Here is a 19548-nt window from a genome sequence, read left to right as displayed (position 1 = left end):
CTGAGACTGAAACTGTTTTGTGAACACGGGGCCAGGTCAATATGAGTATTGACCGGGCCAGCAGTCAATACTGGTTAAAACCGGTCAATACTGGTCAATACCCGTCAATACTGGTCGATTCAATAATTTGGTCACTCTTGGGTGGTCAATACTGGTTTATTCTACACTTAATACACAATGCACATTCACAGATTATAAGAAGCTGTAACAGTAATGTAAACGTAATAAAGCAATTTGAATAATACAAAATTTTGTTCATTAAAAAGTACAGTGGTCAATACTGGTCGATTCAGTTTTGGTCCTTGGCAATGTGTCCTGGTCAGACTCAGTTCTGGACATTATACTTAGAAAGGTCAGTGGTCATTACTAGTTTATTCAATGCTTTTATCTTCTTACAGCAGCCTTTATTTTGAATTAATTAAAAAATTATTACTATAAATTACACTCATTGAAATGGACAGAACTGGTCAATACAAATTATGGTCCTACACAGTATCCCTGATCAACACATATAGTGGTCAATATTGGTCATTAGAATACTTTTATTGCATACCGTATTTTGTTGTGTATAGGTCGCACTTTTTCTACACATTTTACTGCCTGAAAAAGTTCCTGCGACCTATACGACAGAACATTGCCAGCAGAATTTTTTTCGGGTCAATTTTCTGACCGGAGCTCTCGTAAAATTACGTGCATCTGTTACATACGAACAAAATGGATAAAAAAATATCAATATCAGCAGCTTTTCAACCAATAGCGGTTATTTTCAATAAAATATATCGTAAATAACCCTTACAGACTAGTAAAATTAAGAATCAATACTTTAATTCAATAATGTTTTTGCAGTTTGAATTACGTTGTTTCTACTTTTGTTTTAATGGACGCCATTGACAGGTACATGTACTCCGGGTTGGATAAAATCCGGACAGATCTGTCCTCAATTCCAAACATTGTTTATACTAATTCTTAGCTTAATAAAAAACTTGAAAGATATCTTTTTTACTTTTAAATTTTTAAATAAAAGAAAAAAAAACCTCCAAAAAGATATTTAGTTAATCTTTTTACTCAGAACGCGGTTAATTACATGATGCAGAAAGGTGTTATAATTGCTGTGCAAACAATTCACACTTAAACTTGCATAATTGCAGAATATAAACACAAACCGACTGCTGCCAATCCGTGTCAAAAAGCCGCTTTTCTTTGATTTGAGATACAGTCTGTTACCGATACTACCATATTTCCACCAATCAGATTCTGATAATGATTCAGTCCGCGGTATCAATATGCCCGCCGCCATAACTTTTTTGCCGGTGAAATCCGAAATTTAACTGCGACTAATACGCTAGAACTTTAATTTTCCGGCCATTTCCAGGGCAAAAATTAGATGCGAACTATACATTACCGCAACCTATATGCACCAAAATACGGTAACTAATATTTTTAGATAAAGTTACCATGTTCAAGCACCTCATCAGTACAATGGGGTTATTGATCATGACAGCTAATTAGTGACTAGATAGAAAGGCCTGCAAAAATTATACTCTATTGTATATTGTAAGACATAGTGTCAATTAGGAAATGTGACACTTGCTATCAAAACACAATTAAACCACTTCCATGAAAGGGTCCAGTTGTTCACAGCAAGTTTTCATTGAATTATATACCAGTAAAAGTAATTATATTTTATCACTTGTAATTCAAACACTTAACTGCTACAGTTTACGAAATACTTCCTACAAATGAAGTTCAGTTAAATTAGCAGTTTAAATTTAATGACCATCATCAATCAGTACATTGCTTTAACTAAATATCATGCATGCAAACACCTTCATCAAGCCCCAAATGCTCTTAACAGTCATTATCTAAATTGTTCATTAACTCTGCAAAATATCTTAACAGTCAGTATTGACTAATTGACCAGTATTGACCAATCAACCAGTATTGACCGGTACTGGACACTTCAAGGAATATTGACCGGGGCGGTTTTAACTGGTTAAAACCGCTGGTTAGAACCGGGAGTGATTAAAGTGCCTTCATGCAAAAAGTTAACGTTGGTCCCTGTGACCTTGACCTTTGGCCTGGTGACCCCAAATTCAGTAGGGGTGGTGTACTCAATAAGTACTATCAGCATGTTAAGTTTGAAGGTCCTGGGTGCAGTGGTTCGCGAGTAAAGTGCCTTCATGCAAAAAGTTAATGTTGGCCCCTGTGACCTTGACCTTTGACCTGGTGACCCCAAAGTAAGTAGGGGTGGTATACTCAATAAGTACTATCAGCATGTGAAGAAGGTCCTGGGTGCAGTGGTTCGTGAGTAAAGTGCCTTCATGCAAAAAGTTAACGTTGTGACAAACTAACTAACGAACGGACGGACAGTTGAAAACTAATATGCCTCCCTTCGGGGGCATAAAAACACTCATGCTTTGAAATTTCATGGCACTAAGCCCAAACAGTTTCAAGCAATATTTTAATCTCATGGTCACTGTGACCTTGACCTGTGGCATACTGACTCCAAAAACATTAGTAATCATCCACTAACCACAGTCAATCATTCAATTAAGTTTCAAAAGTCTTAGGCTTAATTTCCAGAACTTGATCCAAAACCATTTCCTGCTTTTATGAAAGAGAATTTCATAAATTTGAATCTTATGGGGGTCTTTGGCAAAACAATCATTAAAACACTGCAGTTTCAGATTCAAATGGTTAAGAATTAAGATGGTAGATATATTGTGTTACACGTAGAAATTTTGAATACATCTGAGAGAAACTGTCACAGTATGATTATGACTTCTTGCAGCTTTCATAAGAGTTAAGAGATGTAGAGCTAAATATCAGAAGGGCTTTTAAAGTTTTTTTTAATAAACAAGGGAGCAAAACAATAGACTATATAATCTTAGAGTTGCTTTGACTTCCCATGTAACATTTCACTGCCCAGCTTGTGCCCCGCACCCCATCCCCTTCAATGAATTTGGGAGAGGACCTTACAATGATGCTACATCTATTAAGTTTGGTGAAGATTTATCAAACACTTCATGAAAACAAGTTGTTTAATGGTTTTTCTATTTTTAACTCTAGCAGGGCTAGCGCTGGAATGGGCATTTTGAGCAAAATGCTTAAAATGCTAATTTTGGCTCAAGAAAATTCAGAAATGGCTCAAACTCTAAAAAAACCCTTCTTTAAGAATTAAAACCAGTCATGTTATTTTGGACCAAAGAGTGCCAAGACAGACTGTGTCAAAACATGCAATATACAAGAGGCACCATCCACAGTCCATTAACACCATTAAGTGACAATAAACCTATGCCATTGGGGTAATTAAAAGCATCTCTCACAGTTTGTTTAGCTAAATTGGTACTGATTAATGAATATACATGGATCAAAGGTGTTGTTTGTGGCACATGCCATGACTAAAGTTCCTTGATTGAATAAAATATTGAGCCATCTTTTATAAACTCATCAAAAGACAAGATTAAAGAATGTTGAAAGGTATGTGTGTTTGAACTTTATTGTTCAAAAAAGTTTAATTAAATAAAATTATTTCAAATGAGTAATTCATTATTGATGCCAATAAGTATATAATAAAATGTTTTTAAATTAATTTCTTGCTTGTCATTGTGGCTGAAAAATGTAGTTCTGAATCAGGTAGTTTACCTCCTGCATGGAAAGCAAAATCTGTGAAAAGTGAAACTAAACCCTAAATCCTGCTATAAAATGGAAAAATAGACTTTCCTTGGTTGCTTGTGGATTACTTGTAAGTTTGTTTGATTTATTTCAAAACTAATAAATAAAAACATTGCTTAAGAGTTGTCCCAGCAGTTACATGTATATAATATATTGTTAATTTATTGAGAAATGATATAAATTATGGTTAAAAATAAATTTATCCTTGATGCCCTGTGAAGCCCTGTCATGGACACACGAATGGACATGCAAGCCTATATTGCTAATTTATTGAGAAATGATATAAATTATGGTTAAAAAGAAATTTATCCTTGATGCCCTGTGAAGCCCTGTCATGGACACACGAATGGACATGCAAGCCTATATTGCTAATTTATTGAGAAATGATATAAATTATGGTTAAAAAGAAATTTATCCTTGATGCCCTGTGAAGCCCTGTCATGGACACACGAATGGACGTGCAAGCCTATATTGCTAATTTATTGATAAATGATATAAATTATGGTTAAAAATAAATTTATCCTTGATGCCCTGTTTTGCTTATTATTACACAAGGACAGACCATTCAGTTATGAAGCATTTAGTATGATTTAACATTTATGGATAAATGTGTTTTCTGCTGCAATCTAAGCATTTGAAATACCTTAAAGCCTGAAAGCTTCAGGGGGCAAAGCCCCCTGTGAACCCCACCAAAACCCTATCATGGACACGCGGATGGGCGTGCGATCCACGGCGTAAAAATTTGGCTCAAACTTTTTTCAACCCAGCGCTAGCCTGCTCTAGTGTCCATAACAAGAGGCAAAACACCCCCATTTGTATAAAACTGGGACAAGAAATCATAATAACTGTTCTGAGTAAATGTGACCTTGACCTTTGACCTGCTGACCTCAAAATCAATAGGGGTCATTTACTGGCCATAATCAACCTCCCTATTAAGTTTCCTGATCCTAGGCCCAAGCATTCTCAAGTTATCGTCCTTAAACCGTTTAACTGTTACGGGCTTCTGTGAACTGTTACCGGCTTCTGTGACCTTTACCTTTCACATACTGACCTCAAAATCAATATGGTATATCTGCTAGTCATATTCAACCTCCCTATTTAATTTCGTGATCCTAGGCCCAAGCGTTCTCAATTTATTGTCTGGAAACCATTTAACTGTTCTGGGTCAGAGTGACCTTGACCTTTGACCTACTGACCTAAATCAAAAGGAGTCATCTGCTGGTCATGATCAATCTCTCTATCAAAGTTCATGATCCTAGGCCGAAGTGTTCTGAGGTTATCTTCCATGAATGGTTTAACTGTTCCAGGTCAATGTGACCTTGAACTTTGACCTACTGAACTTAAAACCAATAGAGGTCATCTGCTAGTCATGATCAACCTCTTTGTCAACTTTAATGATCCTAAGACCAAGCATTCTTCAGTTATCATCCAGAAACCATTTAACTGTTCTGGTTCACTGTGACCTTGACCTTTGACCTACTGAACTGCTATTCATGACCAACCTCCCTTTCAACTTTCACGATCCTAGGCCCAAGCGTTCTTGTGTTATCATCCAGAAACAGTTTAACTGTTCTTGGTCACTGTGTCCTTGACCTTTGACCTACTGACCTCAAAATCAATACAGATCATCTGCTGGTCATGACCAACCTCCCTATTAACTTTCATGATCCTAGGCCCAAGCGTTCTTGATTATCATCCGGAAACCATTTGTTTTGTGTCAGTGGACGGATAGCTCAGTGGTTTGCACACTGGCCTTCCAATCCTGAGGTCGGGGTTCGATCCCTGGCAGCTACTCGGGAATTTTCAGAAACGCTTTTCAGTGTTTCCCACCCAACTACAGGTGTACTGGTCAGGAACCCAGGCAATCCTTGCGTGCATCAGTGCTATACACTGGGCACGTTAAAGAACCAGGCTGTCTATTCGAAACGAGCTAGGCTAAGTTAGCCGGATAAGCCTGTATCTGATTTCTGATCTCTCTGTCGTGGGGGCTTTTTCTCACTCTGTCCCTCTGGTCAGATCGCTCTGTGTCTGTACTAGTAGAGGATGAATTATGCGCCCTATGTGGCTGCATTTGAACTATGTAAAGCGCCTTGGGCGCTATATAAATCTGGTAAAATTTAATGTACAACGCCAGTGAATGTACTATGTGTTAAATTAGGCGTTTAATCAAATAAAGCAGTTTCAGTTTTGACCTTTGACCTACTGACCTCAAAATCAATAGGGGTTATCTGCTGGTCATGACCAACCTCCCTTTCATCTTTCATGAACCTAGGCCCAAGCTTTCTTGAGTTATTGTTTGGAAACTGTTTAACTGTTTCGGGTCACTGTGATCTTGCCCTTTGACCTACTGACCTCAAAGTCAATAGGGGTCATCTGCTGGTCAGGACCAATCTCCGTATCAACTTTCATGATTCTAGGCCCAAGTGTTCTTAAGTTATCATTCGGAAACCGATTTGTCTACCGACAGACCAAACGACATACCTACCGACATCTGCAAAACAATATACCCCTCCATCTTCGAAGGCATAAAAAGATCTGTCAAGCAGAAACAAAGTTCAAGAGCGTTAAAACTTTTACACTACTTACCAGTAAACAATTACTCCAGGCACTCCTTATAAGCATCAACATCGGTGAAACACTACTGAGGAGATATATATTGAGCACAGCTCGACGTTTCTCGGCAATCCCTTCAACACCCAGTAGAGACAGACGATTCGTGGAACCACCAAAATCTGACACTGATGCCATACTTAACACGCTGAAACAGAATTATCTTGCAGTGTAAATACTGTAAAAAGGAAAATATTTTATTTGACTGTGTAAAAAGGAAATTGGATTCAGTATGTCTTGAACTGAAAACATTAAAGTTACTTGTTCACAGTTTTAACTACAGTGAAAAATATAAGAATTTTCATATAAGATATCAAATATACATCTATAAGAGACAGGGGTAAAAACTTGTACTGTATATTCATTAAACAAAAGGACCATGATGGTCCTGAATCGCTCACCTGTTCCCACATGACCCAGTTTTGAGTATGACGCCGTTTTTTCTATTATTTGACATAGTGACCTAGTTTTTGAGCTCATGTGACCCAGTTTTGAACTTGACCTTGATATCATCAAGATAAAAATTCTGACCAATTTTCATGAAGATCCATTGAAAAATATGGCCTCTAGAGAGGTCACAAGGTTTTTCTATTATTTGACCTATTGACCTAGTTTTCGAAGGTACGTGACCCTGTTTTGAACTTGACCTAGATATCATCAAGGTGAACATTCTCACTAATTTTCATGAAGATCTCATGAAAAATATGGCCTCTACAGAGGTCACAAGGTTTTCCTTTTTTTATACCTACTGGCCTAGTTTTTGATCCCACGTGACCCAGTTTCGGAACTGACCTAGATATCATCAAGGTGATCATTCAGAAAATTTTTCATGAAGATCCATTGAAAAATATGGCCTCTAGAGAGGTCGAAAGATTTTTCTAATTTTAGACCTACTGACCTAGTTTTTGACCGCAGTTGACCCAGTTTCAAACCTGACCTAGATATCATCAAGATGAACATTCAGACCAACTTTCATACAGATCCCATGAAAAGTATGGCCTCTAGAGAGGTCACAAGGTTTTTTATTATTTGACCTACTGACCTAGTTTTGATGACAAGTGACCCAGTTTCAAACTTGACCTAGATATCATCAAGGTGAACATTCTGACCAATTTTCATGAAGATCCATTCAAGGGTATGGCCTCTAGAGAGGTCACAATGTTTTTCTATTCTAAGACCTACTGACCTAGTTTTTGATTGCAGTTGACCCAGTTTCAAACTTGACCTATATATCATCAAGATAAACATTCAGACCAACTTTCATACAGATCCCATGAAAAATATGGCCTCTAGAGAGGTCACAAGGTTTTTTCATTATTTGACCTATGACCTACTTTTTGAAGGCACATGACCCACTTTCGAACTTGACCTAGATATCATCAAGGTGAACATTCTGACCAATTTTTATGAAGATCCATTCATAAGTATGGCCTCTAGAGAGGTCACAAGGTTTTTCTATTTTTAGACCTACTGACCTAGTTTTTGACTGCATGTAACCCAGTTTCGAACTTGACCTAGATATTATCAAGATGAACATTCAGACCACCTTTCATACAGATCCCATGAAAAATATGGCCTTGAGAGAGGTCACAAGGTTTTTCTATTATTGGACCTACTGACCTAGTTTTTCATGGCACATGGCCCAGTTTCGAACTTGACCTAGATATCATCAAGGTGAACATTCTGACCAATTTTCATGAAGATCTTATGAAATATATGGCCTCTAGACAGGTCACAAGGTTTTTCTATTTTTAGACCTACTGACCTAGTTTTTGACCACACGTGACCCAGTTTCGAACTTGACCTAGATATCATCAAGGTGAACATTCTGACCAATTTTCATAAAGACCCCATGAAAAATGTGACCTCTAGAGTGGTCACAAGCAAAAGTTTACGCACGGACGGATGGACGGACGACGGACGCTGTGCGATCACAAAAGCTCACCTAGTCACTTTGTGACAGGTGAGCTAACAAGAGCACCGCCTTGCGGGTGCTGACGCTCATCTGATTTTTTTTGTGTAATAGAAATATTGTCCTACCCACGATTTTCTAAGTCTAAAAAGGGCCATCATTCTTGCAAAAAGCAGGATAGAATTATGTTTCTTGATGTACAGTGTCCACTTATGATGGTGAAAAACTGTTGCAAGTTTTAAAGCAATAGCTTTGATAGTTTATGAGAAAAGTCGACTTAAACATAATACTCAACCAAGAAAATGATTTTCTAAGTCCAAAAGGGGCAATAATTATTGCAAAAAGCAGGATGGAGTTATGTTGCTTGCTATACAGGGTCAGCTTATGATGGTGAACAAGTGTTGCAAGTTTCAAAGCAATAGCTTTGATAGTTTAAGAGAAAAAGTTGACCTAAACATAAAACTTAACTAAGAAATCTGATATTTTCTAAGTCCAAAAAGGGGCCATAAATCTTGCAAAAAGCAGGATGGAGTTATGTTTCTTGCTGTACAGGGTCAGCTTATGATGGTGAACAAGTGTTGCAAGTTTTAAAGCAACAGCTTTGATAGTTTAGGATAAAAGCTGACCTAAACATAAAACTTAACCAAGAAAACTGATTTTCTAAGTCCAAAAGGGGCAATAATTCTTGCAAAAAGCAAGATGGAGTTATGGTTCTTGATGTAAAGGGTCTGCTTATGATGGTGAACAAGTATTCCAAGTTTCAAAACAACAGCTTTGATAGTTTAGGAGAAAAGTTGACCTAAACATAAAACTTAACCAAGAAATCTGATATTTTCTAAGTACAAAAGGGGCCATAAATCTTGCAAAAAGCAAGATGGAGTTATGTTTCTTGCTATATAGGGTCAGCTTATGATGGTGAACAAGTATTCCAAGTTTCAAAGCAATAGCTTTGATAGTTTAGGAGAAAAGCTGACCTAAACATAAAACTTAACCAGGCAACGCCGACGCAGACGCCGACGCCGACGCCGACAACCGCTCAAGTGATGACAATAACTCATCATTTTTTTTCAAAAAATCAGATGAGCTAAAAATAGCTGTAAAATTGTTAATTTTATCTATCACTACAAGACTTGATTCACCATGCTAAAAAGAGTTTGCGACACTTAATTCCTATCACTTCACTGTATGATGTACATTACAGGCATACAAGTACTTTTAAAGGTGATCAATCACATTTAAACAACATTAAATGACATTTTTTACTTTTTGTATATTCTGGTAGAGAATTATTTAAGGAACAAAAAGACCGATTACATATAGTTAGATTCCTATTTGAAATGTATATTTTATTATTTTTATAAAATTTTGTAATTACTCCCCTTTAATATGAAAGTATATAAAAAGCTGGGTATTTCTTTTTATTTCGATACGATGTCTAGTTTTACATTTGCATTTGATAGACATATCAACTATTGAACAATCTGAACTAAAATGCAAGTTTTAAAGCTGTGTGTAGTTTCTGAATTCATTTATTTTCAATCTATCTTGGTTGCGCAACCAACCAAGATAGGCAAAGGGAGGTAATAATAATTTTTCAAACTTGCGTTCCTAATGAATTCCATCTAAATACATAATTTTTAATGCAAATATTTAACAAATATATTTCAATATGTCTAATATTTAAACATTTCCTTAGGCAAAGTACCGGTATGTTTATCAAATTTATACTTATGATAAAATAACTCTATCTTGGTTGGGCAACCAAGATAGGAAAATGAAATTTTAAAAATACCTCCAGTGAAAATCTAATTTGTATTAAGTGTTAAGTGAACATAAATGAGTGTAAATGATCAGATGCTAAAGTTTCGAACAAATCCGTTACATGGCCAAAATCTGATTATCCACCTTTAAATGTACATGTACGAAAGCCATTAAGTATTACCAAAGGCAACATTCACAAAAAAGCTTTACATTCTTTTGAAAGAACTTCAGTTTAACCAAAAATGCATGGAGGAGTCACTTTCTTAAATATTCCTTATTATAAGAAATGTACAAGTACATAAAACAGTATGAGGTTTGTAAGTTATATTTTAAACAGAGGAAAATGAAGTCGGAATAGGAACAGGGTAACAATTAAGCCAACTTTGATGATCTGTTTTTATGAATCATTTGAAACTTTGCTCTGAAGTGAGCAGATCACTTTTTAACCTATGAATAAGAATCAAGTAAAACTTAATATTATTGAATTTGGGCAAAAAATCCTCTCTTAGACTAATTGACAAAATACAACAAGAGCACCGCCTGCAGGTGCCGTCACTCGTCTGTAAGTGCTGGACAATATGCCAAAAACTAGTAATAGTTCTTGGCTTTCTTACCTATCTAAATAGATGACAAAACATTTATGAAGTTTCAAAGCTATAGTAAGTATTCCAAAAAAGTGAACTTACACAAAAAACAACCAAGAAACACTGAATTTCTAAGTTAACAAGAATGCCAGAATACCACAATATACACCCGTCATAGCAAATTTCTTTACACTAGACAAGCTTACTGTCGCTGAGTGGCAGCTTTTTAATTTCTGACTTTTGCAGCCACCGTTACAGTTTGACCGTCACAATATAAAACAAACGGATTAGTGCAACTATCTTTACACTAGCACCTGTAATGCTGTATTTGCAAATGGAATTTTAATTCTGTGGTTTTGTAGTAATTACTGTAATTCTTTTATTTTTCTAAATCCACAAAAAACTCCTTACCATTATCATGACTTTCATGTTATGAACTTAACTGTGTCTTTCAAGGTATGAAATTAACTGCACATTTAAGGTATGTAATTACCTGCCCCTTTCAATGTATGAAATTACCTGCCCCTTTCAAATTATGTACTTACCTGCGCCTTTCAAAATCATCTTGAGCAGGAGTTCCAACCCTCTCTTGCCCCCGCAAAGTAGTTACTGAGGAAGTAACTGAAGGAAGTCTTGGTCGATGACTTTTGGTAAATACATGCTCATCATTTTGCACTGAAGACACTTCAATTTGCACATCAGACATTGTTTGCTTATTAGCACTGACAGTAGATGAACTAAATAATCGGTTTTGATCAGTTGGTGTTGCAGCTTTGCTTGAACCACAGAATGGAGACACTTTACTTTTTCCAAATGTAAATGAACAACATTTTACACAACATGAAGGTTCATCAAAATCATCCGGAGACGGTTCTGGTGACATGCCCTTTTTCTTCGGTAAACCATTTGTATCTATTATGGGAGTCACATTTTTCTCATTGTTTGTTTTCTGGAATGCCTGTTTATTCGGCATTGGAGATTCTGGTAGCGGTCTGTGTGATCTTGTTGAGCGGACCGATTTTATCGACCTACTTGTATTTTTGGAATTATGTAAGTCATGTGACTTTGACACAGATTCACCAAGTTCACTTTGGTTTTCTAAGTCTTCTAAAATATCCTCTTCAAGTTCTTCTTTAAGAGCTTTAAGAAACATTTCTTCATTTTCACTCTGTATGGTGTGAAGGGTTTTTGCACCTTTTTTCTTCTTTTTTGGTAGGTTTCCTTTTCGCACCTCTCTGTTTGAAGATACGGATCCACGACTGTCAGGTCTGTTATGCTGAAGACTGGACAAACTAGCGTACCCATAATCTTCTGACCAAAGGTCATGCGATGATGCCATACTAAGTGGAGTGGAAGCATTAGAACGATCGCCATGGAGATCAGATAGCGATCCCCTCGGAGACTTTTTCTTCCGGAAGGATCTACGTTTTACCGGTTCAGATGTCCAGTATGTAATAACAAGATGCTGGCTGTTCTTCTTGTCATCTCCAAGAAGAAAATCCGGAAAGTCGTTCACCTGGAATAGAAAACAGGACAATTATCAAAGGCCTGAATGGCCTGAGTCGGCTAATGATTGATGTACTGACAGTATAGTCTACCAGTTTCAGTTTGTTTTTAGTTTTTTTTTCTTAAAATTTCATAACACAGCTCGATATTTACCCAAAATATTATATCCGGATACGATTACACTTTTCTCCAGTTTGAACAATATATTTTACAAATTGTGATGATACGAAGACATTTAGCAGCAATTGGCAGTATCTGACATTGAAGTTTACGGTTAAATTACCTCTTATTTAAATCTTTTCATAAAAAAGTTGTTTCGTTTCGCCAAACATAGACGATCTACTTTCGATTTCAAAAACTACAAGAAAATACAATTTAATGTTTCGCCGATTTGTTTATTTCTCGAAAAATAAGAATTAAAATCATTTTTAATATCAGTAGTAACTAAACAAACCAGTAACAGCTTCTTCTTCCGTTAATTTATCCGTTTACTGACTGCAAAATTCAACCCACGCAAAGTTTATAGAAATCATACGATGCGTGTTTACGTTCAATGTGGGAGAATTAAGGCTGATCGGCTATGTTACCTAACGCATCCAGACGATTCAGATTTTGTTTTTTAAAAAGCATTGTGTGCGTTTCTGTAATTTTATATACGCTTTTATACGCTTAGAAATTATTAGACATGCGTATTTGCATTATTTCTATACGTAATTTACGCTAATACGCATCTTATCTGGAGCCCTGCTGGAACTATTTTTTGTCTTTCGCTGGATGTTACCCAAGCTTTGTAAGCCTGCGCAATTCTTAAAATGCACATTTATGCTTAATGAGTTACATTCGAGAATTGCACAATTACAAGTCATAAATATGACAGATTACATCGTATATTGGTCATAGCAAAGGGAATTGACACAACTTAACTTCATTCATGCAGTGAACTGTTTGAAATTTGAGAAATCTAATGGAACTACATCCCTTCACATGTTATTCCGTCCATTTAGAGAATCGTTGGATAGCAAGGACTCGTCAAAAGGCTTTCAGCCTTTAGCCGACTCAAAAATACAACAAAATTTATGTCATCACATTGGATATTGGAAAGAAATGGAAAATTTGGCTTCTGGTATGCATTTTCAGGTCTCTACCAATTTTATAAAGGAGTAGACGAAACATTTTTACTAGATGAAACAGTTTACTGAGTTTTTTCTAATGGTAACAGAGCTGCCTGCAATGACTTTATCATAACTGGAACAACTCAAAACTGTAAACTGTTGCCTGAAAATATTTGTTTATGATATTGCTCTGTTCTTCACCATTTAAATGCGTGTTAAACCTAGATGATTTTCTGCAGTTTTATCTAAAAGTTCGGAATACTAAATGTAACTTCGTTGTCGGCCTTTTTTAAAAAAAATATTGTTATTTTAATTTAAATATATTGTATTTTTCACACATCAGTTTTAAGATTAAATTTATTAAACTAATTTGTGGAGTTTAAACAACAATTTCGTTTGAAACATTCCCTACGTTCAAGAAGAATGCTTGTTTCTGTATGTAGAAATCTGACATTATACACAATAATTATAATTATGGCTCTACAAGATTAAGCAAAGTGTCAGCTTTCTGTTATTTTCCATTTTTTTTATTCAAATCCAACAAAAATCGGCCCTTTGATAAAGGTTTGAAGTTACGTGGTAAAATATTTCTTCAGGGAAGTGAGCTCGAGAGTTAATTCATAATAATTAAGCATATCACCACATGCAGTCGCATGCTGTTTTTGCTTCAGAAACCCTTTAGATCAATCTCTGATCATCTAATTATCGCCACTTAACATGTGACTGGTAAACCCTTTGAACAATAAGTGTTATAGCTCCATGATTAACATGAGGTAATATGCTAATTACGCGCTAATCGATAGTGGCGAAAACAAAATATCGATCGCTAACGACTGGTCGATATTTACAGGTATGGACGACAGCATAGTACAGATAAATGTATTGATTTATACGGAGTTTCTACTCCCCGTATTAGACCTTCCTGATCATAATAATGATAATCACTAAATATCATTTTTTTTATTTTATATTTTTTTGTTGGATTTAACGTCGCACCGACACAATTATAGGTCATATGGTGACTTTCCAGTTTTGATGGTGGAGGAAGACCCCAGGTGCCCCTCTGTGCATTATTTCATCACAAGCGGGCACCTGGGTAGAATCACCGACCTTCCGCAAGCCAGCTGGATGGAATAATATCATCAATACCATAAAATCACAGGGTCTTAATCAAAACACATGGGGGACAAAAAAGTCATAGAGCACTTCATTGCTGAGTGTTGATATTAGATGAAAATACTTTTTCTTTACGATGAGTCACACAAAAATGAAATGTGATACAACTCTATTCAGAGCTGTTTTATTGAAAGAGTATCTTATCCCAAATTGATTTTCCTGTTTATATAAAACACAAACAGGTGTATAAATTAACCATAAATTAGATAGAAGCGCTAGTACATGCACTCACTCAATATTCATGCAAAAATTGCGCTGATAAAATCTCTTATTTATTAAATATTAGACTGGCTGTTGTCCATGAGTTTGCATGTGTTTTTTTTACCAAGAGGGGAAGGGTGATTTGGGGGGAAAAAAGCTCAGTATTTGGGCAAAGGGGAATAAAAAAACCTGATGTATAGTCAATTTTTGGGGAAAACTGCATGATTTAAAAAGAAATTTTCTGAGAGGAAGCCTTATAGTATAATTATGAAGGAAAAAAAACAACCCTGGTTTATTACCAAAACATTAAGAAACTGTACATTGGATGCAACAGGTATTTTCAGTACCATTAAATATTTAATTTCTTCGTTTTTTTTTCACTTCAAAAAATTTTCTGCTTGTATTGCAAACAATTAACTTATTATTAAGAAGTAGGACAGGTCCTCTACTAATTAAAGACCTTTTAAATGGTCTGAAAGTGTCATTATAAACAAGACCACTTCAAACAAAAGAGCCGAGAGGTTATATAATGTTTCAAATATGAACCCGATAATGCAACAGAATACAAGGGCTGCAACATAATTGTACAACTTTAATATGAAATAGAACATAACAGCTCTTTCAGTACTATATATAAACTATTAAAGGTTAATATCTATCACAAGTTATAAAGAAATGACTTTATTGCATGTCTAAAGATTAAAATGATTGTTCATAAATAATTCTTTTATAAAAAGAGATTTAAGAATACAATAAATCCCTTTCATCAACTGCACAATGAAACAACTTATGACATGGAATGATTTTAAATGAAATTTTAAAATGACCTGATCTTTTTAACCCTGATATTACTGTGTCTATGTCTTGGACTAATCATAGGTATTAAACATGATTTAAAAAGAACTGTCCAAGGAGACAGCATGCTTGACACATTTCGATGTTGTATACTAAGTTTTAAAATGGTCCAAGCTATTCACGAGAGTATTTAGCACACCTACAATCAGTCAGGGGTGTAACTGTTTTAAGTTATGTAACCTATTTCAGTTATTTTTTCAAGCATTATATAACCTGTATTAGTTATAAAATATAAGTTAATTCGGGTAAGTTATTCAAACAAGACGGCCATGATGGCCCTGTATCGCTCACCTGAGTACCATTGCTCAAAATGATACGATCGTTTCAAACCAATCTCATTAGAAGCTGCTAAGGTGTATTCATTTAGATAAAAAATAAAGGGAGGTAATTTGTCATAAATTCAGTCAATATGTATCTTCACTGATTGTGTAAGTCCACCTGTTGACATAAATGAAATTTCAGATCAATATCTTCATTAGTTATGGAGATATACCCATTTTAATTTGAAATAAAGGGAGGTAATTTGACATAAAATCAGTCCATAGTTACCTACCCTGATTGTCTCAGTCCAACTAATGACAATAATGAAATTTCAAATAAGTCCTATAAGTACTTACTGAATATAAATCCATTTTAATTACAATCAGGGGAGTTAATCAGATATAAAATAACTCTGGAACCTACGATTGGATCTGACAGATTCGTCATGGAATCCAAGATTAGTTGTTGTTGAAGATATTTTGGAAGTTTGTATCAAATCAAACCATAAATGAATTAAGTCTCTATATGGCTGCAAATGCCAAAATAGCAAATTTTGGACCTTTAAGGGGCCATAAATCTGGAACCCATGATGGAATCTGGCCAGTTTAAAAAAGGAACCAAGATCTTGTGGTGACACAAGTGTGCAAATTTGGTTAAAATAAAATCATAAATGAAGCTGCTATTGTGCATTGACAAGGTCAAAATAGCTAATTCTGGCCCTTTCTGGGGCCATCACTCTGGAACCCATAATGGAATCTGGCCAGTTCAAGAAAGGAACCAAGATCTTATGGTGATACAAGTTGTGTGCAAGTTTGGTAAAAATCAAATCATAAATAAGGCTGCTATTGTGCAGACAAGGTCAAAATAGCTAATTTTGGCCCTTTCAGGGGCCATAACTCTAGAACCCATCATGGGATCTGGCCAATTCAAGAAAGGAACCAAGATCTTATGGTAATACAAGTTGTGTGCAAGTTTGGTTAAAATAAAATCATAAATGAAACCACTATCGTGCAGGCAAGAAATTGTTGACAGATGGACGGATGCGCAGACTACGGACGAAGGGTGATCACAAAAGCTCACCTTGTCACTATGTGACAGGTGAACTAAAAACGTCTTTTTGCTCTTCTCACAAAGTGACCTATACAGTGAAATAGGTAGCAATCTGTGGTTAATCAAATTCTCTTTTAGTCTGATGACCTGATAAGCATAATGGGATGCTAAGAGTTTTATTATAAATTATAGCTTTAAACCTTTTGGGTAAAACTTTATCAGCCTTGGGTAAGAAATTTTACTGCATAGCTGGAAAGATAAGAGTTCAAGGATTCAGGAAATAATTGCATACAATTAGTCACATTCAAAATGAGGAATTGGCACAGGAGGGCTTTGTAATATTTTATGATAACTGAAACCAGTTATGAAAATATAAGCAATAACTCAAATGGGTTATAAACTGCGATAACTTGAAACAGTTACACCCCTGAGTGACAATATTGCTTTGTATTAGGAAAAAGAATGTTTGTGTGACTCACAGTATTTGGTAGCTAGGATGGATAGTGATTAAATAAAATTTCAAAAAATGTATCTGAGGATGCCAGCTCAAGAAACAAATATGTCAAAATTGCTCCAAAAACTACAGAGGATAGGGTATTATAGTATATACCTTCATCCCAAATTAATGTCATACACACCTTCACTTCATGGACCTAATGCCTAATATGATGTGGAGCAACTCTTTAAACTTCGAATTAAATCTGTTTGGTAATAACTTAGATCACATAAAAACTTTAACATTAACAAGAGCTCGTCGAACACGAAATGCCCCCCTTGATGCATTTAGTAATTGCACAAGGAACAGAAATTATATGCTCACTGTAAACAAAAGTTCTACCATTCTGATTTAATATGACCTTGACCTTTAACCTATTATCCTAACAAGAGATTACAGAGTGATCTTGGCGCCATCCACTGAGCCATTTTTGAATGTTAATTCCAAATTTCAAGACCAGCTCAAGGTCAAAATCAAGGTCAAATTTCATTTCGGTACAAAACAATGTGTATGTGCACGTCCAAATTTAAAAGCTGTGGCTTGAGAAATGTGAAAGTAGGTCACTAGATCAATTTCAAGGTCAAAGTTCATTCCGGTAGACAGAACTATGCTTGTGGTTCAAATTTGAAGGCTGTAGCTTGAGAAATGTGAAAGTAGGTCACTAGGTCAAAATCAAGGTCAGATTTAATTTTGGATCAACAAACTACCGGTATGCATGTGGTCCAAATTTGAAGCCTGTACCTTCAAAAATGTGAAAGTAGGTCACTAGGTCAATAACAAGATCAAAATTCATTTCAATACACAAAACTATGCAAGTGGTTCAAATTTGGAGGCTGTAGCTTGAGAAATGTGAAAGAAGGTAATAGTTAAAAATCAATGTCAAAGTTCAATTCAGAACACAAAAATATGCATGCGGTCCAAATTTGAAGCCTGTAGCTTCAGAAATGTGAAAGTAGGTCACTAGGTCAATCTCAAGATCAAAGTTCATTTCAATACACAAAACTATGCATTTGGTTCAAATTCGAAGGCTGCAGCTTGAGAAATGTGAAAGTAGGTCACTAGGTCAAAATCATTAGGGGTGACTATTGAGGCCAATTTTGACTATTGCAATACTATTGATATTGCTTAAAAACTATTGCGATACTATTCTATTGCAGGTTACTATTGCGATACTATTGCAATAGTTATCGGCCATCATATTTTATACAGTAAAGCTACCAACTGGCATTGTTACACAGTGTAAGAGACGGCACTGTTTATAATTGCTGTTAACACACATTGAGATGTTTGTATAACTGAAACGGACAGAAATAATTCTAACATTTAATATTTCTTGCCTTCCTTGGCTTTGGAAAAATAAGTAAAACAATAAACCTATGCAAGGTATACTCAAACGAATCGGCCATTTTGTTGCGAATGTCAACATGTTTAATAACCCAAAGCATCAAAAAAGACGAAAATTAACAGATCGGATTAAGGTGTACCAGCACTAAATGAAGGGCCCTACCGAACAGTTTGCTGTATAATACAAGTATGTAGCCTTCTTTCTCCATGTCCATAGTACATTTTCTCATCTAAAATTAACAGGTTATTTAAATATATTTAATCAAAGTTTCTAAGAAACTAAATTTATTAATTATCTCCCAGACCTCAGTCCTTTATGGTACTTTAATTCCGTGAGGGTGATTATTGTAATGGAGACGTTAACATTTTCCGAGGCGTAAATGAAAGCTGGCTCTGTTTCTTGGTTTATAAATTATAAATTATTTCTGTATTTACAAAAATTTCAAAACTATCGAAACTATCGATTGTTGAAGGAACTATCGGTGATTGTTATTGGATCGTGACTTTTCTATCGATGCATGCTATCGGGACACTTAGTATCGCAATGCATCGATAGTTCGATATATCGTTACACCCCTAAAAATCATGGTCAAATTTTAATTCGGAGCACAAAACTATGCAAGTGGTCCAAATTTGAAGCTTGTACCTTCAGAATGTGAAAGTGGGTCACTAGGTCAATCTCAAGATCAAAGTTCATTTCGGTACACAAAACTATGCTTGTGGTTCAAATTTGAAGGCTGCAGCTTGAGAAATGTGAAAGAAGGTCACTAGATCAAAATCAAGGTCAAATTTTATTTTGGATCAAAAAACTATGCATGTGGTCCAAATCTGAAGGCTGTACCTTCAAAAATGTGAAAGTAGGTCACTAGGTCAATAACAAGGTCAAAGTTTGTTTCAGTACACAAACCTATGTATGTAGTCCAAATTTGAAGGCTGTATATAGCTACAGAAATGTGAAAGTGGGTCACTAGGTCAAGGTCAAGGTCAACTCATGTCAAGGTTCAT

General features: G+C 35.6%; 1 protein-coding gene across 1 annotated transcript in view; it reads right to left on the bottom strand.

Moving 5' to 3' along the window:
* The window catches only part of LOC123528717 (uncharacterized protein C12orf56-like), a 47568-nt gene that overhangs the window by 13789 nt on the left and 14231 nt on the right, over positions 1-19548 (bottom strand). The window contains exons 2-3 of the mRNA XM_045308671.2: positions 11088-12058; positions 6262-6433 (exon numbers count right to left, since the gene is read on the bottom strand). Coding sequence (XP_045164606.2) covers positions 6262-6433; positions 11088-12058 — 1143 coding nt within the window. The remainder of the gene's footprint in view (positions 1-6261; positions 6434-11087; positions 12059-19548) is intronic.

Source organism: Mercenaria mercenaria, chromosome 13 (genome assembly GCF_021730395.1).
Source record: "Mercenaria mercenaria strain notata chromosome 13, MADL_Memer_1, whole genome shotgun sequence".
In the NCBI taxonomy this organism is placed as follows: domain Eukaryota; kingdom Metazoa; phylum Mollusca; class Bivalvia; order Venerida; family Veneridae; genus Mercenaria; species Mercenaria mercenaria.
Note: the sequence above shows the minus strand (reverse complement) of the source record. Positions and strands in the feature narration are given on the sequence as shown.